Below are 23,773 nucleotides of genomic sequence, written 5' to 3' on the forward strand. Positions count from 1 at the left end.
AAGGATATTAAGATTTAAAACTGTAACTTGAAAATCAACAAATTTCTTTACTTATGTGACTGCCACCACCTTGGATTATTAAAAATGAATTATTTTAAACTCTAGTTTACTTTTTGCTATACTCGTTTACTTTTTTCATTCTCTCTAGTTGGACAGTGAAAAGTTGATTGTCACTTTCAATTTTGTATAGTTGGTTTCAGTTTTAGGAGTGCAATGCTGGAGTTAAAATAACTTTTTGTTGGACTCTAAAGATACTATGAAAAGATTAGGCTTTATAACATTAAAAAAAGTTACAAATTTAATTTGATAGTGTCTTTTGAATGTTTGGGACAGAGAGTGGGCCCTGAGCTAAGCCTTAGTTCACAGCTGCCTGTGTCACATTCTGCTGCACAAAATCTAATTTCTAATAAAATTGGCAATTTGCCAAATCCCAGAATGTGCCATTTCATGTACCAGGAATGCAAATATACCTTTACCCTGATATACCATGACCCGATATAACACAAATTCAGATATAACACAGTAAAGCAGCTCTTGGGGGGGTGACTGTGCATTCCGGTGGATCAAAGCAAGTTCAATATAACATGGATTCACCTATAATGCGGTAAGATTTTTTGGTTCCTGAGGACAGCGTTATATCGGGGTGGAGGTGTAGTAAAAAGTACGGAAATAAGCAGTGAAACTATTCAACATCCCATCTGTGCTACATTCATTAGCTCCTCATCTCAAACTCAGTTACCTCCTTTCCACAATTTTCAGCTCACCTATCTCCACTCTCCTCCTGAGCAGCCCTGAGGTGTTGAATGATGAGCTGTTAAAAGACATATCTGCTTATTTCCTTGTGGGTTTTTTAGTTTACTTTACTAGAACATACAGTATATCAGCTTAACTCAGAAGTTAAGTCAACCCAGCTATGTCACTCAGGGATGTGAAAAATCCACAACCTGAATGATGTACTGTATATACTCATTCATAAGCTGAATTTTTGTAGTAAAAAAGGGAAGCACCAGGGAGTAAGGAGGCGGCAGAGCCAGAAGGGATGAGGCAGGGCCAGAGTCTCTCTGCTTCTGGCCATGCTGCTCTCCCCCCAGCCTCCAAAGCAGCTGCAGCTCCTAGGCTGGCAGGCTGCAGCCATGATGCTCGGCCCCACCTGGCTTAGTCCGCTGGAGCATGCTACAGCCATGTGTCCCGGCCCAGCCTGTGGGAACATGCTGCTGCCATGCCGCCCAGTCTGGCCTGCTGGAGCAGGCTGTGGCCATGCTGCCTGGCCTGCCAGAGCAGCTCTAGCCAGGCCAGAGACATCCTCCCCTGGCCCTCCCCAGATAAAGTGGGAAGAGATGGGATGAAGAGAGTGTAGAGTTCCTGGGCTATGGATGGGGTCATGTGGGGAGTGGTCACGGGTTATGTCTCCCCCCCCCACCCACAAAAACTTCCTCGCTGGGGACACTTTACTATAGGTTTACCTCCGTGCCTGCAGACGCTTGAGGTAAACAAACGATCTCGGCCAAAGTTTGCTGACCCTTGAATTATAGAGTCGGCTTATGAACGAGTCATAATTTTTTTTCCATTTTTACTTATCCATCTGGAGAGGTGTGGGGATCGTCTTATGGACAAGTATATACGGTAGTTAAGCTGACCTAACCTCTGGTATAGATGGCACTAGGTCTATGGAAGAATTCTTCTGTGAACCTAACTACTGCCTCTTGGGGAGGTGGATTAATTACATCGATGGGAGGAACCCATCCTATTGGTGTCATGTGTGTCTACACTGAGGCCCTAAAGCTGCACAGCTGTAGCCTTGCAGCTCTGCCACTGTAGCATGTCAAGTATAGATAAGCTCTACATTAACAAAGGCCTTACCTGTATTAGAAAGCTTGCACTTGTGTGATGATATCCATTTAAAATGTAAGAGAGTTTAATAGTGTTTAAATGCATCTAAATCAGTTTAGCTGCCTGTATGTTAAGAATTTGCACCAGTGTTGTTAGATTTATTTTAGTTCCTTCAGTGAACATTTACTAATAGAGATAAGGTGAAAGTCTTGTGTGTGAGAATTTCCTGTTTTGCCTTTTTTAACTACATCAGAGTAGATACGCTGATGCAGACCCCTAAGATAATGATATTGCAGTGGGTTAAGTGTCAGTCTTATGCCAGTTCTATGCTCATTCTCTGAGGGTTTGCATGGGTTCGAAAAATGCAGTATGGATAGAATCTAAATATAATTATCCACTTTATGTTCATGTGGATAGCTGTAAGCATTGATCTGTATTAGCTGCCTTGCAGTGCTCCAGTGTCTCCCATGCCTCTTCGTATCTGTACTTGTATCCACTCCACAACTTGTTCCTCCTGACCTCCATGTACCCACAATCACTATCATGCTTCTGTATATGCATGCCACATACAGCTTTTAAGCATTATATATAGGATCATTGTAACATACTATCACTTTTTATAAATTTAATTGTGTGTGTGGGGGGGGAAGATGATGTGGTTGGGAGTTGGGTTTCAGGGGCTGGAACATGGGGCAGTAAGTGAGGTTTGGGTCTGGGAGTGGAGAAGAACGGCAGAGTAGAAGTGTGCTCTCATAAGCTTCCTCTGATTCATCAGAATAGAATTCTGCCAGACCACAGGAGGTTTGTTGGAGGACATATCTGCTTTGAATCACAGGAGGTTCATCAGAACAAAGTTGTTCTCTGGTCCACTTTTCCACTACTGAGGCAAGCTGGAGAGGGGAGGAGGAGGTTTATGGTCTGTCCTGCGGAGGTCCATCAGACTGGGACTTCCTACTGGTGAACTGTAGATTTGTCAGAGAAAGAAGCTGCCTCCAGAGTTGAGCTGAAATTTTTCTAATAGATCTTGAACTCTAGGCCTCAGGTCTCCTATTTTCCCTGATAGTTAAGAGGGATAAGGGGGGAAATACTTGCAGCTGAAAGTGTGTCAGTAGTGGAGTTAACAGCTCTGCTCAAGAGGCAACTTTTCCCTCTAGCAAACTTAATTGCTTCTGAATTGTTAGAAAAAAAGCTCAGTGAAGTCTGAAATTCTGTTAAGATATTTCACACTTAAAGTGCTCCTTTATGCTAAAGACAAGTCCAGGGCCTTCTCATCATCCTTATTTACTGATAAATTCAAACACGAAATTGATAAGCAATAGCACCACCACCATCTTCTGGTTTCTTGACTTGTGAAAGTTCAATATATTAGAAGTGCTTCAACTAAGTTATAGTCCCTAATCAAGGTTTGTAGTTCATATTAGCGGATGCTTTTGAAAATCCCATCCAGAGATGCCTAAATGTTTTTGAAAAATTTGGCCTGTGTTTTTTATTTTAAAATTAAAAAAACCCTGACTTTATGTATTGAAAGTCTAAATAACTTTTTATTGTTAACACTGAAAGCAATTTTGTTTGAGGCATAAAATCTTTATCACTTCAAAAGAGAAGCTTTTAATAAAAATACAGTGTTAATGCGTGATGCTGCAAACACTTATGTACATGCTTACTTTAAAGCAGATGAGTAGTCCTATTGAAATCAGTTGGATGTATTCATATGAGTAAAGTTAGTACCTGCTTAAATGTTTGTAGGATCAGGTCTTGGTCTGCAATATTTTGGTTTTTGCCTGTAGAAATTCTGTAAAATTCAAATTAGATACTTGACAACAGTGACATATAAAAACAGTGTTTAAAATTTAGTTTTTTATAATGTTAATAAAATTTACAATATTATAAACTTTCAGATTTGTTTCATGTGTATAAACTTCTGTTCTGACCTCTTTCTCCTAATAGGCTACTATATTCAAAATGTGTAACATTTGTGATTTCTTTCTCATATTGATAATGACTGTTTCACTTTAGATAATTGTGACCTAAAACTAGATTTTGAATGCTGGTTTTAAGAAGTGAATAGTTTTTGCATTAACACATTAAGATACATAACCTGTTTACTGTAAATTAAAATCTGAAAAATCTGCTCACCACTAGTAACTGTGAAGCATTTCCCAGCAAGTGAAGGGCCTAAATTGTTGTTTTTGCAGAATTTGACCCATTTTTAAAAAACTGAATAATTTCAATGTTTCAGGAATTACACCTGCCCCAGAAATATCTGCCAATTTTTGTTTTAAAATAACTTTTTCCCCCTATTTTAAAATGTCTCCTCGTCCCCTGTTGCAATGTAAAAGATCAAAACTGGAAACTCTAATTTACTCCATGATCCTGAAAACACTTAAGCGTGTGTGTAATTTAATCACATGGGATTAGTTCCAGTGAAGTCAGTGGGATTTCTTAAATGAGTAAATTTATATGTGTAAATAAGTGTTTGTAGGTTAAAAGCTTTACTGGCTATACAGGAGAACAGTAAAGCTGACTTGAAGATAATGGTGGGTAGTCAGCAGAACATGAGCTCGCAGTGACTGTGTCCAGAAGAGCTAGTGCAATTCTTGGATGCATAAACAAGGGAATATTGAGAAGGACTAGAGAGGTTATTTTACCTGTGTACTTTGCATTGGTGTAACTGTTGCTGGAATAATATGTCCAGCGCGGATACCCACATTTCAAGGAGTATGTCTGAAAATTGGAGAGGGTTCAGAGAACAGCCATGATTAAAGGATCAGAAAACCTGCCTTATAGTGACAGACTCAAGGCTTAATCTGTGTAGCTTAACAAAGAGAAAGTTGAGGGATGACTTGGTGCCAGTCTGCAAATACTTACATGGAGAATAAATATTTAATAATGAATTCTTCAGTCTAGCAGAGAAAGGTATAACATGATTAATGGCTAGAAATTGAAGCTAGACAAATCGAGATTGGAAAGAAGGCTTACATTTTTTAACATTGAGAGTAATTAATCATTAGAACAATTTACCAAGTGTCATGGTGGATTCTCCATCACTGGCAATTTAAAAATCTATATTGGATATTTTTCTAAAAGATATGCTCTTGGAATTATTTTTGGAAAATTCTGTTATACAGGTAGGTCAGACTAGATGATCACAAATGGTCCGTTCTGGCCTTGGAATCTACTTACAAGGTGTTGTCAAAATCATAAAATAAACAAACTGAAAAGATAGGCGGCCAGGTATACCAGTGTAAGTCTGTTGACTTCAGTGGAGCTATTCAAACTTCTGTGAGCTGATGATTTAGCCCAGAGAATTTTGTTTCCTCTAATTCCTTTCACTTACATTTATTTTGTTGCTTTTTTTGTGCAGAAAAGTGAGCTTTTTTTAATGATGTCCCATTTAGCTCTTTCATACATTAAAAGTTTCTAGCCCATATGGTTCTGAAAACTTAGCAAATTTAAACTGATGTAATTTTGTCTGCATGAGTCTGCAAAGATAGTGTTCATGCTTCTCTTACTGCTTATAGCTTGGCCAATGACACGATGGTGGTCAGCTTCACTGAAACTGTCAGGGATCCTCTGAGCAGTAGTGAAACTGACAAGGATCATGTCAGGCTCATTCTGATTTTTGGGATACCAATGAGCAAGAGCAGACAGACTGAAGTTGTGACCTCTGGACAGCGCTTTTGGCCCACTTCTTTTGTCTTTTATATATTAGTCAGATATTTCGTACAATTTTTCAAGCCTTTTTGTAATCAAAGTGCCAGTGATGGGAGTTTGTGCATTTGGTTACATATAATTAGATCACTATGACAATTGGAATGTTGTTACAGAAAATAAATATATTTGTATTATAATTGTATTGTAATGGTAATCTATTAGGTGCTGGAGTCACCTAGCACTCCATTTACCATGCTGTCCAATGTGTGTGGTCCCAACACTGCTGCTGTAATCATAGCATAACTTCTCTACTCCACCAGTCTGGAACAATAGTACTTGATACATTCCCAATTTAAGTACAGAACATTGTTAACAGTGTAGAAAATTCCATAATCTGAATTTCATTGTCTTTGTGGCACAGTAGCTGAAAGCAGCAGGGAGAAATCTATTAGCGTATGGCTATTTAGACCTACAAATGTATTTGGTGGTACCCTTAGACCCAAAGTTACTGTTTTCTTAAACACATTTACTGTGGGCATTTAAGATAGCAGGTTACTTTATTTGACGTATTGCTACTGTGTAATACTTCATTATTTGAACACAGTAGGATTTGCAACATAATTACTTAATCTTGAAATGGGTGCCTAAAAATATTTTATATTAAGATACTCCAAATGTGCTTTGTGAGGTTTTTTATGACTGAAATGATATTAAATTGTGATGTTTAAGATGTCATTCAGGCTATAAATTAAATAATCTCTAATTTATGTTTTCTCGTGAATATTGCTATTTACATTGCTTCACTTTATTTAAATAGTTAAAGTCCCTCGTAATTTTCGCTTGTTGGAAGAACTTGAAGAAGGTCAAAAAGGAGTTGGCGATGGTACAGTAAGCTGGGGCCTTGAAGATGATGAAGATATGACACTTACAAGGTGGACAGGCATGATTATTGGACCACCAAGGGTCAGTACAGTAGGTTAAAACTTCTATTTTTTTGTTTGTGGGCAGTACAAAATCCTATATTAAGATTACATTTTAGAGAAGCAATTCACTTAAAAATGTTTAAAATGAAAAATGCGTAGTTGCAACGATAGATTGTGACAGAACAATTGTAAATTAAACTGTATTCAGTGTATAACTAATCATAGTCTGATGAAGTAACTTGAGTTAAATAGGAGAAGCTATGTTCTAGTACACTCAGATATGTGCCAGCAAGCCTATAGTTGGGGAATTATCCACGTCAATTCTGATTTCCTTAAAATCTGTAGAAAGGCTAGAAACATTGCATAGAACATTTCACAGGCCTAAGGTTCACATGGTGTAGGCACATACTTATGTCTTCAGCAAAGCAATAGCTTGTGTGTATCCATATCTCTGCAGTTATTTTTATTACTATTGAGTAACCTGTGTGAAGGGGTTGTGCTTTGAGGCTATTGTTGCCTGGAATATAGGCACAAATTAAAGCTGCATTTCCATCATTAATATGCAGCTATGCCCTATGATAGCAAACTAATTCTATACAGGAACTGTTGTTGGGGTATTCAACCACCTTTTTGCTACATGGGAGGTGATGTTTTACTGCAAAACTAAATCTGCAAAGAGCATATGATAAACAATATCATTAAAAATTGACAGACACCTATAGTATGAGAAATTTACAGAATTTAAGAGAGAGGATAAGTAGCATTTTCAGCTATATCACATAATTCACTGCACAGCATGTGAACGTAGCTCATGTATAAAATCCACCAGTGTCACCTTCAAAGACCAGACAATTAAGTTACCTCTAATGAGACAAATTAGCATTAACAAAAGTTCAAGTTCCAGCTGAACTCTGAATTTCTTTAGAATATATTTTACAACGAAACACCCTGCAAAAGAGCTAGTAATCCTAAATTACTTATTTCTTTTTATGTGAGCATCACCAAAAGTGAATGGACAGATCTTAGATTGAGGTGTTTTATGCTAAGGAAATTTGCTGACAAAGCAGCTTCAATGATAATGGAGTACAAAACATACCTCTACATAAATAGAGAGAGACTTGGGCTGATACTCAAAGTAGCATTGTGCTACTAGGTTACTTTTACTGCTAGCGTTGAGTGACCATAATAGTAGTGCTATAGTTTATTGCGTTGTAAGTCCCTCCCTGCCTTACTGGAAGAAGTAAACTAAGGCTCATATTGATAGTTGGGGGGTATAATGATGGCGCTCTCTAAGCTCCACCAACAATCCAAATTCAGCCTGCTTGGGAAACTGGAATGAGTTGTCACTTTTAGTAGGTTGTTCAGAATGTCATCACACGTGTTCTGCTAGGCTCCTGAGGTTTGGATATACCGAGGCTGAGTTCCTCTAAACTATGCAGCCGTGTATTAAGCCCCATGCCCCTCCCTGCTCACCCCTCCCTGCTGCATCGAGAGGGGTTTGGGGGGAGTCCTCTCTCCCGCTGCAGCCCTGGGGCAGCCTGCACCCCAAACCTCTCATCCCTGGCCCCACCCCAGAGCCTGCACCCACTCGCACCTCAATCCTCAATCCCTTGGCCCCAGCCCTGAGCCCCCTCTCGCACCCTGAAACCCTCATCCCTGGCCCCACTCTAGCTCCTTCACCCCTAGCCAGAGCCCTCATCTCCTGCTCCCAACACTCTGCTCCAGCCCTGAGCCCGCTCCCACACCCTGAACTTCTTGGCCCCGCCCCCACCACATTAATTTTGTTATGTGCACCAATATGGAGGTGATGTGTCTCGCATCACCTCCATATTTGTACACATAACAAAATTCATTCCACACATGGACATAAAAAAATTAGAGGAAATGCTGTACTAAGGGACCAGGGCAAATAATGTATAGGCACAATAGTTACATGCCTTGGACCCTGGTTTCCAGAGTTGTGTGATGTCAGAATCTAAGCTTATTTAAAACCCGCCCGCCTCCCCCCTTCTCATCATTGTAGAGAAAAGCATTTAAAATGTAACCTGTTAACGGATACAGTCAAGGCTTTGGAGCTGTGCTTTGACTCCGCTCCAGGCAAAAACCTCCAGCTCAGGGCTCCGCTCCAAAGCCCTGGATACAGTAGTATTTGCCTGGATCTGCAGACAGCCTCCAGCAATGGAAGAAGCAGCAGCCACTAGGAGAGTGCCTCATGGACCCCTGCTCATTACCAGAGCAGTCTAGACATTCGTTACCCTGAGGAAGTGTGCTGGCCTGGTCATGGCAGCGGCTCAAATGCCCTACTTAGCTCTGCAGGATTGGCTTCTATTGGTGGGACTCAGTAGTCCCTGCTCTCACATTCAGTAGTGAAATTATTTACCATGTAGACCAGGGGCGTGCAAACTTTTTGGCCTGAGGGCCGCATCAGGTTTTGTAAATTGTATGGAGGGCTGGTTAGGGGTGGGGGTCTTGGCCTGTCCTCCACCTCCTATCTGCCTCCCCCACAGGACCCCTGACCCATCCAACCTGCCTGTTCCCTGACGGCCCCTCTGGGACCCCTGCCTCATCCACACACCCCCGCTCCCTGTCCCCTGACTGCCCCTGGAACCCGCTGCCCCATCCAACCCCTCCTCTCATTCTTGATGGCCCCCCTGGGACCTGTGCCCCATCCAACCATCCCTTCTCCCTGTCACCTGACTGCCTCTGGAACCCCTGCCCCCTGGAACCCCTGCCCTCATTCAACCTCTTGTTTCCCCCCTGACCACACCACCCCCGACCACACCCCCGCTCCCCACCCTGAATCCCCCTGCCCTCTATCCAACCCTCCTTGCTACCTGCCCCCTTACCGCATGGCCTGGAACGCTGATGGTGCTACATCTGCGCCGGCCGGCTAGAGCCAGGCCATGCTGCCACTGCCGCAACCACACAGCACAGAGCACCGGGTCAGGCTGGGCTTTGCAGCTGTGCTGCCCCAGGAGTTCACAGCCTCGCCGCCCAGAGCGTTGTGCCAGCCACAGAGCGAGCGAGCTGAGACTGCGGGGGAGTGGGGGACAGCAAAGGAGGGGCCGGGGGTGAGCCTCCTGGGCCAGGAGCTCGAGGGCTGGGCAGGATGGTCCTGCTGGCCGGATGTGGCCTGTGGGCCATAGTTTGCTCATCCCTTATGTAGACATTTAAATGATCATCACTGGGCATCTGATTTAACACCCCTTCTTTTAAAAAAAGGTGGGAGTAACACCCTTGAGCTATACTTTCAAGTTGTCTGTGTGGAATTAGGCAGATGTCACTGTGTGGCTTGTGCTTGCTTTACATTTTGAAGGTTTTCTTCAGTATCATAAGGGCTATCAATATCTTTTATTTAAAAAAAAAAAAAAAAAAAAAGTGAGATTCTGGAAAACAAGATGACAGTCTTGTGGGAGAGAAGTACCAAGTCACCAGCCTAGTCTTATCTTCTTCAATTTGAGCCATAGGATAGACAACCAGCAAACCTTTCGGTGTTGCAGATTAGAGTGTAGGAAAGACCATGTGGGTTGGGATGCAAGTTCAAATTCTGCTTAGTTTAAAACTTTATGGTTTTATTTTTCATCAGTATTTTATTAGGGGGCATTGGCAAAGAGAGATGGTGGATCAAATGAGCTCAGGGGGTTGGAAATAGTAGGACCCTACTAGGAATGAGAATTTGGAGGATGGAGTCAGTCCTCCTAGCTAGGAGTTGGAGGAAGGTTAAGGGGCTCAGGATGAGGGTGAGCAACTGGGAGCAAAAAGAAAGCTTGGGGAGGAAGATCGTCAAATTTCATTGCCCTGTGCCCACGTGAACTGGGGAAAACTTTGAACCAGCTTTTCAGTGCTATGATTCCAGTGATGAGGTTAATACCATGGCCCAAAAAATGAACTATTGATAACTTGGGTCATAAGGGAACATTGAGTTAGTATTAGCCTATTCCATGTTAAAAACTTTTGGATGGTTGGCAGTCTCTATTAAATAGAAACATTAATAATAGGGTTATTGCAGGTCATGATTGAGGTGATTATCAAAATTGTACTGGTTTCCCCATACAGCATTTTTCTGCATGTCTGGCCCACACCATTGCTGTTTGTCCCATACTCTTAAATAGAGGATTTTTCAAAAAATATTTAGATTATAGGGAACATCCTTAGAGATGTTTAAATCTATCTACAGTAACTCCTCACTTAACATTGTATTTATGTTCCAGAAAAATGCAACTTTAAGTGAAGTGATGTTAAGCGAATCCAATTTCTCCATAAGAATTATGGTTGGGTTCCAACGAAATTTTTTTTGCCAGACAAAAGGCATTATATACATTTTAAACCATTTTAAACAAGCAATTTAATACTACAGTCATCATTGCTGAGTATGAAGCTTGGTTGAGGTGGTGGAATCAGAGAGTGGAAGAGGGTGAATTGTCCGGCTGCTCCTCTTGCTGATCTTGTTGAACTTTTTGAACTCTTAAAAACACATCTAGAAATTGTTGTTTTGCTTTCTTTTTTTTCCTTGGTAAATTTCTTTATAGCAGGTCATTAGATGACCAACTCCCCTGATCACTTTGAAGTTGTTCTCCGTCAGGATCGTTGTCACTCAGGATTTGCAAGCCAACTTGAATCATTTGGAAAGCTTCAGAAAGACATTTGGCAGTCAAATTTCAATGGATTGGTGGTTCTTCTACTTCTTGGCCCTCTTCTTCCATTGGTCTTGTCACCTCTAGTTGCATCAGATCTTCATTCGTTAGCTCTCTTCTGTGTGATTGCAGAAGTTGTGTAATGTGTAATGTCGGCTTCTTCCATCTCATCAAAACCTACCTTCTTGGCCAAGCCAAGGATAAATTTCTTCATAGCGGGGACAGCATCTTTAAATCCTTTTAAGTCATTGACACATTCAGGCCACAACTTCCCCCGCACACCATTCATGCATGCCTGAGTAACTTCAGCGCAGGACTCACCAATGTTATTGATGCACTTCGAGATGTTGTAGTCACGCCAAAATAGCCAAATCGTAGGTTTGCCTTCCTCATTGGTGCCTCTGAGCTAGTCAAAAGTACGGTGTAAGTAATATGCCTTAAATGCAGCGATGGCCCGTGGGTTGGATGAGTGATGTGGTGTTAGATGGCAGAAAGACAACTTTGATGTTTTCACACAGGTCGTCCAGGTTGATTTTATGAGCTGGTGCATTATCAATAAGCAATAAAATCTTGAAATCAAGATTTTCCTTGGCACAGTATTCCTTCCATCCAGGGACAGCGTAGAGAGTCAGCCATTCTGAAAAAATAGCTCCAGTTATACATGCCTTCTTATTGGATTTCCAAATGACCGGAAGTTGTCCTTTGAAAATCCCTTGAGAGCGTGTGGTGTTTCAGATTGGTACAATGTCAGTGGCTTCATCTTCATGTCTCTGGCAGCATTACCACCTAGAAGCAAGATTAGAGAGTCTTTAGCTGCTTTAAATCCGAGCGCTGTCATCTCCTCTCAGGAAATGTAAGTCCGTTCAGGCATCCTCTTCCAGTACAGGCCCATTTCATTGACATTGAAGACTTATTTAGGGGAATAGCCACCTTCCTCAATTTATTTTCTTGAGATAGTCAAGGAATTTTTTAGCTGCTGCAGTATCAGCACTAGCCATCTCACTGGACATCTTGATGTTATGCATTTGGAAGCACCTCTTGAACCAATCAAACCATCCCCGACTTGCTGTGAAAGTCTCTGTGATCGTTCACCTTGGTCTCTGTTCAAATGGTCATACAAACTTTTTGCCTTAGCTTGTATCACTGGCAAACATAGAGTGTGTTTCGCTGGTTTTGGTCCTTTATCCACAGTGAGAGAAGATGCTCCATGTTTTCCAGCAAACTGCTTTTTGATCGACTTATTGTAGTAGCACTAAGCAGTGTTACACACCGAGCACTAGCCCTGATCTTGTCGGCATTATTCCAAATTGTTCTCACAGTGGTCGGAGTAAAACCTAGAGTGATGCCAGTGTCTACTGCATGCTTTTCTTGCATCAAAATGCTTTAAAATATCTAGTCTCATACCCACACTAATGGTTTTCCTGTTTTCTTGCTGCTAGTGGTACTGCTACTGCTAGGCACTCCAGTATCGCTTGCTGGGTGTATCTGACTCGTTGTGCTGGGTAATGCTTCTCCAGATGCGCATGCATGTGCTACTCTTCACTCCTTTAAGCCTGGACTGGCCAGGGTCATGCAGCATCAATCAACTATTGCAAGGAAAAGAATTTGGAAAACCTATGTCATTCTCCATGGTAATCTGCTCCCCTACTGGAAGCCCTGTGGCTTTATGCCAGGACTAGTTATGGAGGTTTTTACTTTCTTGCAGGTTCTTACTTTCACAGGAGCCCTCCTGGAGGACCAAAGGCCTCTCTTCCAGGGTGCCCTGGAAAAATGGCCCTGCTGTAGCTCTCCTAGTAACCACGTACTCAACACCTGGGCAGCATTGCAGCCAGTGTAGTAAGAGGAGGAAAATAATGTTTGCTGCAGGGGCAGAGAGATGCAGCTGGCATTAAAGAGAATGGCAAAGCTCCTGTGGATTTCCTACCTTCATAGGAGTAGGGCCAGGTTTTGTGTATCTCTATGCTGCTCCTCCCCCTTGCTACAACAAAGCAGGTGCTGGAACTCTATTCTTGTAACTTGCTTTGGCAGGCTGCTACCCCCGTGTTCTTACCTCCCTCCAGCGAAGGAGGGGAGCAGATCAAACATAGTTTATTCTGTAGCAAGGCAGGGTCTCTGCTATGCACTACTCACAGTGCTTTGCAGGCATCTGATGGCCTCGCAAGCGCTTGGTGTAGAGCCCTATTCCCAAGCAGGGCTATTGGGCCATAAAGCAACAGTGAATTGCTGGGAGTGGAGCAGGGGGTAGTGTGCATGTGCTATGTGTTTACAAAGATACTGTACATACAGTACAGTACTATAATTGGGAGGTGCCCCCGCCTTACCCCACGCAGGCATAGCCCACTGGTACTGGAGACAATGAGGCAGGCCAGGGGGCTGAAGGTGCTGTAGGCTAGGAGAAGCACACTGAGCAACAGCAGTGGTAGCTTTCCCTACTCTGCAAGCACCAGGGGTGGGGGCTCAATCCTCGCTCAGCCCGCCCACTCCACCCCTTCCCCCAAACCCCACCCTTAACCCATTTCTTCTCCCCCTTTACTCCACATACCACATCTTCGTTCCTCGCCCTTCCTTCCCCTGCCTCCTGCCCACACCAATCAGCTGGTTTGTGGCATTCAGGAAGGAGGGGAGAGGAGCGAGGACACAGTGCGCAGGCTCCCCCTGCCTCCTGAACGCCATAAACCATCTGATTGCTGTGGGCAGGAGGCGGGGGGGGGGGGCCTGCACGCCGCGCCCTCGCTCCTGCCTCCTGAACATGCCACAAGCCAGCTGATTGCCGTGGGGAGGAGTGAGGGCACGGTGTGCAGGTTACCTCCTCTCTCCCCTGCCTCCTGCCTGCGGCAATCAATTGACTTGCACCATTGAGGGATGGGGAGCCTGCACTCCAAGTCCTTGCTCTTCTCTCCTGAATGCCGCAAGCCATCTGATTGCCGCAGGCAGGAGGTAGGGGGAGCAGGGATAAAGCACTGATCCATGGGGTCTGCGGGCGGGAGGCTCTGGGGGAGGTGGGTAGGGGAGCTGATAGGGTGCTGTCAGCTGTGGACAAAGCAGGCAGCCAAACAACGTTATAGCGGAGCATTGCACAGCTTTAAACGGAGCATGTTCTGTAGAGGAGCAGGGATGTAAGATTGAAACAATGTTAAGCAAGAGGACATTAAGTGGGGAATTACTGTATTTCCCAATTGTGTGAAACTAATATATAAGCAGTCTTATTTTCCATCAAGTGGAAACTGGGGATCAAAGTGGTGCTGTGCCTTCCTGTGCTGTCCAGTGCAGAAGGACACAAATCTGCACATATAGCAGCCATATGTGACTGTGGAATGTGGAAAGCAGCTGCACATAATCATTCTTTACCTGACACTCAAGCTAGCTGCAGCACATTAGCACAAAGAACTCCATATGCAATTTCAGTGGGGTACAGACACCTGGAGGTAATAGAATCAGAGAAGAGCTACTGTAGGCAATGTGTAGCTTCTGGCAGAAAACAGGAAATTGCTAATGTTGCTCAGAGCATTAAGAGCCTCTCTGTTTTGAAGATGAAGGTATCAGCTGCAGAGTAAGAGACAAAGGCAGCATGGCCACTGAACAGAAGGTTGTTGACCAGTGAATAGGAATATGGAGGGATAGTCATTTCACAAGGAAGTCCTGAGAGCATTTGGAGCTGGGATTGATATTCCATGCATATCCATTCGTTCTATGCAATTATAAATAAGCTCTGTCCCATCTATACTGCTGCTGATCCCAGTTCCCAGTGGGATGATGGATTGATCTGTTTGTCTTTTTAAACAACTAGTTTTATATTCTGTTCTATGTGCCTTTTTTCACCACAAGAGCGACTGATTAAACCTAAATCTGTAGCAATCACTTGCCTCATTTCTTTAGGCCCTCAGATTTCTGGAGTATCCTTGTTTTCTCTATAAATAATCTTAGATTGTCCTAAATTTTAGGAATTGTAGCCACAAGCCAAAACTACTAATCAATTTCTGTGGTGTTTGAATCTGTTTAGAATGCCCTCTTTCAGGGAAGAAAATTGGAAAACATCATGACTGTACAGCTTCAAGGTTTCCTCATCTTAATGGAATTTTTAGACTGTCTACATATCAAGACTGCCCTAATTAATGCAGTTGAAAATCTACTCTTGGCACCGAATAATAAAAAAAAATGTTCCTGATGATGCTCAGATCTTTTAGCAGTCTTTCACGCTATTAACTTTCAGGTGCTGATGATAAAGCTGTGATCCCTTAGGGAAGGATCTGGATGCCCTTTCCTAGAAGGGAGGAATTAGAGGGTGGTTATGAGCACTGTCCTGTAGTCAGCCAGATATCTTTCCCACTGTTTCATTCTGTCCCTTTTGCTGCTTTGTGTATATAGAACCCTCTCAGGGGAGATAATCTGATGATATGGATTGTGATGTCATCGCTATAATCCTTACTGTGTCTATTAATTGGTCTGATTGTGGACAGTTTCTTGATCACTGGACTAATTAGCTGAAACTTTTACTTGGGGAGAGTGACAGCTAACTGTGACATACAAGGTTAAGTGTAGTTCTTTGTAGCTAGGGGAAAGAGTTTTGAGGAGCATGTTGCCATTTTGGGTTTTTCACCTTCCTCTGCAGCGTGGGGCACGGGTCACTTGCTGGAGGAGTCTCTGCACCTTGAGGTCTTTAAACCACAATTTCAATAACTCAGACATAGGTTAGGGGTTTGTTACAGGAGTAGGTGGGTGAGATTCTGTGGCCTGCATTGTGCCGGAGGTCGGACTAGAGGATCATAATGGTCCCTTCTGACCTTAAGTCTATGAGTCTGTGTATATTATATGCACTGGTGAGACATGTATGGAACTTGGGTTGATCCTGACCTGCTTTGTCAGGATGGAGGCCTGTATGTCAGTGGCCTCGAATAGCCATTGTCATCTATAGCTGTAGATTATTCAGAAAATTCAGTTATTGTAGAACTGACCACAATCCTCCATGCTTTGATCGTATCTATGCTAGTCTGCTGTAATAAACTTCAAATTGGGCTTCTCTTGACATTGTTAGTCTCCAACAGTTTTTCTTTGAATTCTTGCACGTTTTCATTCCTTTGTAGGCGTGTGCACATCTTATGGATAGTTGTTGGGTACCACTGAGGGAAAAATTTCTCCATCGAGATGGCTCAAGCACCCTCTGTTGCCACATGCCGTTGCTCTACTTGGAGTCCAGACTCTAGGACCCTGCAAGATGGGAAGGTCTCAGAGTTCAGGCTCCAGCCCAAGCCCAAACGCCTGCATCAGAATTAAATAACCCCTTAGCCTGAGTCCTGTATGCCCAAGTCAGCTGGCATGGGCCAGACACAGGTTTTTCATTGCAAGGTAGACATACCCTCAAAGATATTTGAGGGAGTCTCTCTCACTGGAGCACACTTCAACTAAGAAGAAGGAATCACCGTCTTCAGAGCCTGCACCAGGGCCATCAAAGGCTTCCCCCAAAAGATCTCTGGTGCAGAACCATCAGTCATTGCTGCTTCCAACCACCCTGGAGGTGTATGCAACTGCAAGGGATCTGCTTAGCCTCCCTGTAGCAGTATCCCCAGAAGTGCAAGAAAGTTTACAGTCAATACCTATGCCTGCCATGCCAACCTCTCCATGTGAGGAACTCATGGTACTGTTACCTTCCATGTTACTGGAAAGGCTGGTGCAGTCAAAGGGCAAGGCTCCAATGATATCCCTGGTATCGCAATCCCCTGGCTCAGGTTACCTAGCCCCAGTCCCAACTTGTTCTGCTCACCCCATGATGTTGAACATTGTGACATACCAGGGTGCACTCCAGTCTAATGAGCAGCTGTGTCACCCCTGCCCTGCAACCTTGGGTGCCTTACAGTGCCTTGTAAGTAGCACCCACCTGGGCTACTCAGAAACAGCCTTCCAGCATGTAAGCCACACCCTCAGTGTCCGTGTGTAACTGCAGCCTGCCAGCCAACTTCGGTTACACTCTGGCTCTCACCAGCCTTGGTTATACTGCAGGGTGACCCTAACACACACACTGTCTTAGATTTGCCCCCAGAAATGTATGTCCTGTACTGACTAGCCCTATCCTGGACAACACAAGTTATATTAAGTCTGTTATTCCTTTAAGAGAATAATATGCACACAGCTTGTCACTGTGCCAAATGGAGTTGCCTAGACACCTCAGTTTAAACGCACTGATTAGATAAAGCAAGTTTATTAACTATGAGACAGATTTTAAGCGTCTGTAAGTAATGAGGCTTAAAAGTCAGAAATGGTTGCAAGAAAAATTAAGATAAAACATTATTGGTGCCTAATTTAACAAACTATGTTAAATTCAAAGCACAATTTTCTCACCATATGCTTTCAGCCGTCTTGCTGACCAAACTTCTTAGGTCAAACTTCTTCTAGCTTGCCTGCATATATATACCTGCCCCTGGAAATTTCCACTACATGCATCTGACGAAGTAGGTATTCACCTACGAAAGCTCATGCTCCAAAACCTCTGTTAGTCTATAAGGTGCCACAGGATTCTTTGCCTTTTTTACAGATCTAGACTAACTCGGCTACCCCTCTGATACTTCTTAGGTCATGGACTCATAGTAATGTAGGACTGGAAGGAACCTCAATACATCATCTAGTGCAGTCCTCTGCACTTAGCGCAGAACTAAGTAATAACTACACAAGGGGTGGCCAACCTGAGCCTAAGAAGGTGTCAGAATTTACCCATGTACATTGCCAAAAAGCCACAGTAATAGGTCATCAGCTCCCCACCCCCACTCCCAGCACACTTGCCTGATCAGTGCCTCACCCTTCCTCCACACACCTGCTGATCAGCTGTTTCATGGTGCACAGGAGGCTCGGGGGAGGAGTGAAGTCATGGCAGGATCAGAGAAGGGGCAGGGGCGGGGCATGTGGCAGAGCCAGGGGCTGAGCATTGAGCACCCCCTGGAACATTGGAAAGTTGGTGCCTGTAGCTCCAGCCCCAGAGTCAGAGCCTATACAGGGAGCCGCATATTAACTTCTGACAAGTTGCATGTGGCTCCGGAGTCACAGGTTGGCCACCCTTGATCTAGACCATTCCTGACAGGTGTCAGGATCTCTCCCTCCCCTTCACCCCTGAGTCCAATGAATGCTTCCTTTGTTGCTTCAGGTGCAGTGAATGCAATGGGCAGGGAGACATAGGAGTGCCCTGGGTTGTTTGTCCCTCCTTTTTATAGTTTGTCCCTTGCTTGAAAAACATTTCCAGCTGGGTATCAGGAGACAGAGTCTATGTGGAAGGATGTTTACTGCTGGCTTTTTCTCACCTGTTTTGGAGCTTTATTTGTTTCCCTTCCTGCTTGATGACTCTGTTTACTGCTTAAATGCAAATGAAGCAGAGCACACATGCCTTTGTTTAGGATAGACCTGTTTACCAGTCTCAGTTTGCTGGGCTGTGGGGTTTGAAACGTGTGTTAATAACATCATACAGGGATATCTTATAATTTCACATACAATATTGCCATGCATGTTACCAGGACAATAACAACAAGCAAATTATGAATCTTCAAATGATACCTCACAATGCTTTGCATGCTTTGTACAAAGCTTATTACAATAGTGTGTAGGGTGTGAATATGTGGCTGGCACAGATGTTTCAGATTCTTCCTCTTTGAACTCAGAAGTGCATTCATCTGTGTCCCATACACGATAGCAGGCATATCCTCCAGCAGAGACTTGGGAACCAAGGGTCATGCTACAGTCACAGCACTAGCCTCTGCATTCTAAGGGGCAATTGCCTAGTTTAAGTTGGGTCTGAAGCCAATATCAGTGGTCGTTCTGGCCACCATGGGGTGTCCCTTCTCCTGTTAGGCCATCTTTGCAACCATCTTGTTCTTTGGCATTAAGATTGCTATGGGGGCATCATTCTCTGGTATTCAATACCGAGATCTGCAGCCAGAAGTCTCTCCAACAGCTTCCCCATCACAAGTCATGGAGCAACTACCACCTTGGAATCATGTGGTGTCCTCTTCATCATCAGCAGGTGAGGCTGTTGTGGCAGCAAGTGGTTCACTACTGTCAGAGGGCCACAGGGCTCATCAAGATCTATTGAGAAGGGTGGTCCCTGTTCTTGACATTCAGGCAGAGGAGGTGTGTCCATGAGTTGGTGAACAATCAGGTATCGGTAGCCTCTGCCAGGGTGGCTCTGCTGATTAACAAAGCCATTATGGAGCTGGGTCAAGGGGTTGTGGCAGACACCATCTTCCTTATCTCCCATAGCAAAGTGAGCTGAAAGGAGATACTACATCCCCTCTAAGGGATCTAGAATATTTGTACCCTCCTCCAGCGTCTTTGATGGTGGCGGCTGCTAACGAATGGGAAAGATAAAGGACACCAAGCATCAATGCTGAAAGGCAAAGAGGCTAGACTTTTTTGGATGCAAACTTTATTCTGCAGGAAGTCTGCAGTTTAGGATTATGAAGTAATAGGCACACCTGAGCCACTATGACTTTACCTTCTGGGAGAACTTTGTAAAATTTAAAGGCAAGCTACCATAGGACTGTAGGCAGAAGTTTGCAGTAATGGTGGATGAGGGCAAACTGGTTGCCATAACTGCTCTCCAGGACAGTTAGTCATCTGGGCTTCCCCAAGAAGTCCAGCAGACCATCTAGGACTTCCCTTTTGAAGGTCCCTCTGTGTTTTTGGATAAGATGGACAGTAGGCTCCATAGCCTAAAAGATTCTGGGCGACATTACAATCTCTTGGAATCTGTACTCCAGCAACAAAGAGGAAGCAGTTCCATCCTCAACATCCATACAGATACCAGGACTTTCCTCCCTGGTTTCAAAATTCACTGAGGAGAAAGGTAAGGAGTTATAGGGGACGACATCCTCTGCCCTCCTCTTTAGCATCAGCGGGCTCATCCCATCCAGCCGCCTCGTCCAAACAGACATTTTGATGTGTTACTCAAGGGCAATGTATCAGTTACTGTAGTTCCATCTGTTTCCCACCTTGTGTTTACAGATTGCTTATTCCACTTCCTATGGATTTAACATTGGGTTGGTGGGTTTTGAGCAGAGTGGAACTAGGATATGCCCTCTAGTTCATTTCTACCACTCTTTCCCCTCCCCTTTCCCCATCCTTCTTCAGGGACAACTCTCACAGAATTGTCCTTCAGCAGGAGGTCCAATCTCTACTTCAGGTAAAAGCCATAGAGGAAGTCCCATTGTGCCTTAGGGAGAAAAGTGTCTATTCCCACTACTTTCTGATCCCCAAAGCAAGGGGAGGTCTCAGGCATATTGTAGATCTAAGAGAGCTGAACAAAATAAAATTCTGCATGGTTACCCTAGTCTTGATTATTCTCTCCCTGGAACAGAGGGACTGCTATGCTTCCATTAACTTCAAGGACACTTACTTCCATGTGGTAGTATGACACAACCATTGGCTGTTTCTCAGTTTTGTGGTAAATAGGGCCTATTATCAGTTCAGTGCTCTCATTTGATCTGTCTTTCCTTGGATGTTCATAAAATGTATGGCAACGGCAGCAGCAAATATATGAAAATCAGGAGTCTACATGTTCCCTTACGTGGACAGCTGGTTGATCAGAGGTCAGTACAAGGCTCAGGTGTTATCTAGTATATCTACAGTCCTGCCCACATTCAGTGCACTAGGGCTCCTAGTAAATTGGGACAAATCAATTCTAAAACTTGTACAGAGGAAAGAGTTTACTGGAGCTCTTAGACTCTGCAAAGGCCATGTCCTAACTGCCATAATCCTGGTTCGAAGCACTGTGGGGCTTGGTGCTGCAGCTGAAAGCTATCACCACAGCGTGCAACTGCCTCAGCCTTGTGAGTTACATGGCAGTGTGTACATGTGGTTCAACTTGCCAAGCTGCAGGCATGGCAAGTTTTGGTATATGCCCCAAGTCGTCATCATTTGGACAATGTGGTTTGAGTGCCAATGTCAGTTTTGTCATTTTTTGGATTGGTGGATGGACTTCTGAAAGTCTGAGGGTGCGGGACCTTTATCCCATGGCTACCACTTAAACCTCACTTTAATCACAGACACAATCAGCCCTGGGTTTGGGGACCCATATGGAGTCCCTGCAGCGTCAAAGTCTCTGGTTGCCTCAGGATCTAATGGCTCATATAAATGTCTGGGAGTTAAGAGCTGTACAACTAGCCTGTTAAGCTTTCCTCCTACATACAGCAGGGAAGAACTTGTTAATTCTAACAGACAGCTCTGCGACAATGTCTTGCATAAACAGAGCTGCGTAAACTATACTCCTCCCTATGCCAGGAGGCAGATTGTCTCTGGGATTCTTGCATAACCAATTCAATTAATCTCAGGGCTGATTACCTTCGAGGGAAGCAGAACATGTTGGCAGATCGACTGAGCAGGACCTTTTCCGATCACCACGAGCAGTTTTAATGCCCAGACATAATCAGATCCATCTTCCAGTTCTGGAGGATTCCTCAGGTGGACTTGTTTGCAACAAAGTCCAACAGAAAATGCCATCGTTTTTGTTCCTGGGAGGTTGTCAGCCCAGGCACGTTGACAGATGCTTTTCTGCTACCCTGGAAGGACCTCCTCCTGTATGACTTCCCTCCAATTCCCTTGCTGCCCAGGGTCTTGTTCAGAGTCAAACAGGACCATGCTCATCTCACCCTTATAGCACTGGCTTGTCAACACTATTTGACCCTGCTGACCTTGTCAGTCAACCCTCCACTGTCCTGCTGGATCCAGACTTGCTTTCTCAGGATCACCATTACATACGCCATCCCAACCTCCAAGACTTCCACCAGATTGTGTGGATGGTTAGTGGTTAATGCCTTTGGAAAGATCCTGATCTAAGGATGTCCTGGAAGTGCTTCTGTATTGTGGAAACCCCTCAAATAGGGGTACTTAACATGTATAAATGGAAGCGCTTTTCCATTTGGTCCCAGAAGAAAGGCATATCCCCAGCATGTACCTCTGAGCCTCATACTTAACTATCTTCTATACCTAAAACATCAAAGTTTGCCATCTGGCAGCTATCTAAGCCTTCCAGAGCTCGGTGGATAGTAGATTCCTTTTCTCCAAACCCATCACTACCAGTTTCCTAAAGGGCTTGATCAGATTATACTCACATGTGCAAGATCATATACCTCCATGGGATTTGAACTTCATCCTAGCAAAGTTAATGGGACCACCATTTGAACCCCTTGCAACTTGCTCTTTGCTCCAGTTCGCCATAGAGGTAGCATTTTTAGTTGTTGTTTCCTCAGCAAAAGGATGGGCAAGTTGAGAGCCCTAGTGTCAGAGCCTCCTGTCATAAGGATAACATTTATCTGCCTTCACCCAAAATTTCTTGCAAAGGTAGTCTCTAATTTTCTAGGAAATCTGTTTGTCAGCATTTTTGCCGAAACCTTGTGTGCATAGAGGTGAGAGGAGACTTCACTGGATGTGAGGGGCTTTAGCTTTCTACCTTGTGTACTAAGTCCTATAGATCTTCCACACAGTTGTTTGTTGCAGTTATGGACAGGGCTAAGGGCCAACCAGTTTCCACTCAGAGAATCTCATCTTTGATCTCCTTGTGCATTTGTTTATGCTACCAGTTGGCTAATATAGCCCCCCTCCCCCGCCCCATTTAGAGTATTGGTGCATTCTACTGGAGCACAGGCAACTTCAGTGGCTTTCTTGGCACAATTGCTGATCATAGTCATTTGTAAAGCACTGTCCTGGTCATCAGTCCATACTTCTTTCTTCTCATTATGCCATTTCCTTTCGGTCCAGGGCCAATGCTAATTTCAGGAGAGTTGTCCCATAATCACTCTTCAGGTAGATTCTGAGCCCACCTCCATGTTTGTCTGCTTGTGAGTCACCTACAGTGGAACGGACATGTACAAGCACTCAAATTTAAAAACTGTTACCTATCTTTCTGTAACTGATGTTCTTGGAGATGTGTTGCACATGACGACGACAGGTTGTGGAATGGACCTCCTCCTCAGAGTCTACCTGGTACACAGGAACTGAGGAGGGTCGGGGGTGGCTCCTCTTATATGAGCATGCAGTGACGTGATAACAGAGGGTGCTTGAGCTGCCCCGACGGGTACTGCTGAGGGGAAAAGTTCTCAGACCAACTGCAAGGTGTGAACATATGGAATGGACATATGCAGGACATGTCGAAGAACTACAGTAGGTAATTTAGTTTTTACAGAAAGTAGCTGCTTCCATGATTGCTCCTGTATAGAGGAAAAAGGGAGAGTTGGTTGCCAGAGTGAGGCACAACTGAATGTCATAGCATATAAATCCTTTCATAATCTAGCCCTGAGTAGTTGATCATGTCCTCTTTGGCAGTTGGATTGGTTTTCTTTTTTCTGTATTCAGGCAGAGCTTTCTTGCTCATAAGCCATAAATTGTAGAATTTGTTTCTGGAGTTGTTCTTCTATAGTTACTTCTTAACTGCTTCTACAGGATTTGTTGTAAGTTCCATTTATTTTGGTCTTTGTTCTTGACTCTTTCTAGGCTTTTCTCCTTTTGTTTTGTTTTCATCTCTCTCTTCCCATGTCCTGATCTTTGCTGCCTTAGAGGATTTACCTTTTGGTAGGGGTGGTTTGCCTGATGGCTTAGGTTTGCACTTGTGCCAGAGTTCAGGGATGGGGAGGAAGCTTTTCTCTATATAAGTTTTTTTTTTTTTTTTTTTTTTTTTTTTTTTAAATGTCTATTTTGTTTTTCTCTTGTATGTGGTGCTTGTGATACTTAATAGGTGCCTTTTTAGCACATTGATCAGCTAAT

The 23,773-nt window shown here is 43.8% G+C and overlaps 1 protein-coding gene across 2 annotated transcripts in view; it reads left to right on the forward strand.

Annotated features, from left to right (window-relative positions):
- UBE2V2 (ubiquitin conjugating enzyme E2 V2) overlaps positions 1-23,773 on the forward strand; it is a 55,215-nt gene that overhangs the window by 5,973 nt on the left and 25,469 nt on the right. Inside the window, exon 2 of one of the 2 annotated variants that reach the window (XM_050942078.1) lies at positions 6,302-6,456. In XM_050942078.1, coding sequence (XP_050798035.1) covers positions 6,302-6,456 — 155 coding nt within the window. The remainder of the gene's footprint in view (positions 1-6,301; positions 6,457-23,773) is intronic. The other variant, XM_050942079.1, reaches the window with a different exon arrangement.

This window comes from Gopherus flavomarginatus, chromosome 2 (assembly GCF_025201925.1).
Source record: "Gopherus flavomarginatus isolate rGopFla2 chromosome 2, rGopFla2.mat.asm, whole genome shotgun sequence".
Taxonomy (NCBI): domain Eukaryota; kingdom Metazoa; phylum Chordata; order Testudines; family Testudinidae; genus Gopherus; species Gopherus flavomarginatus.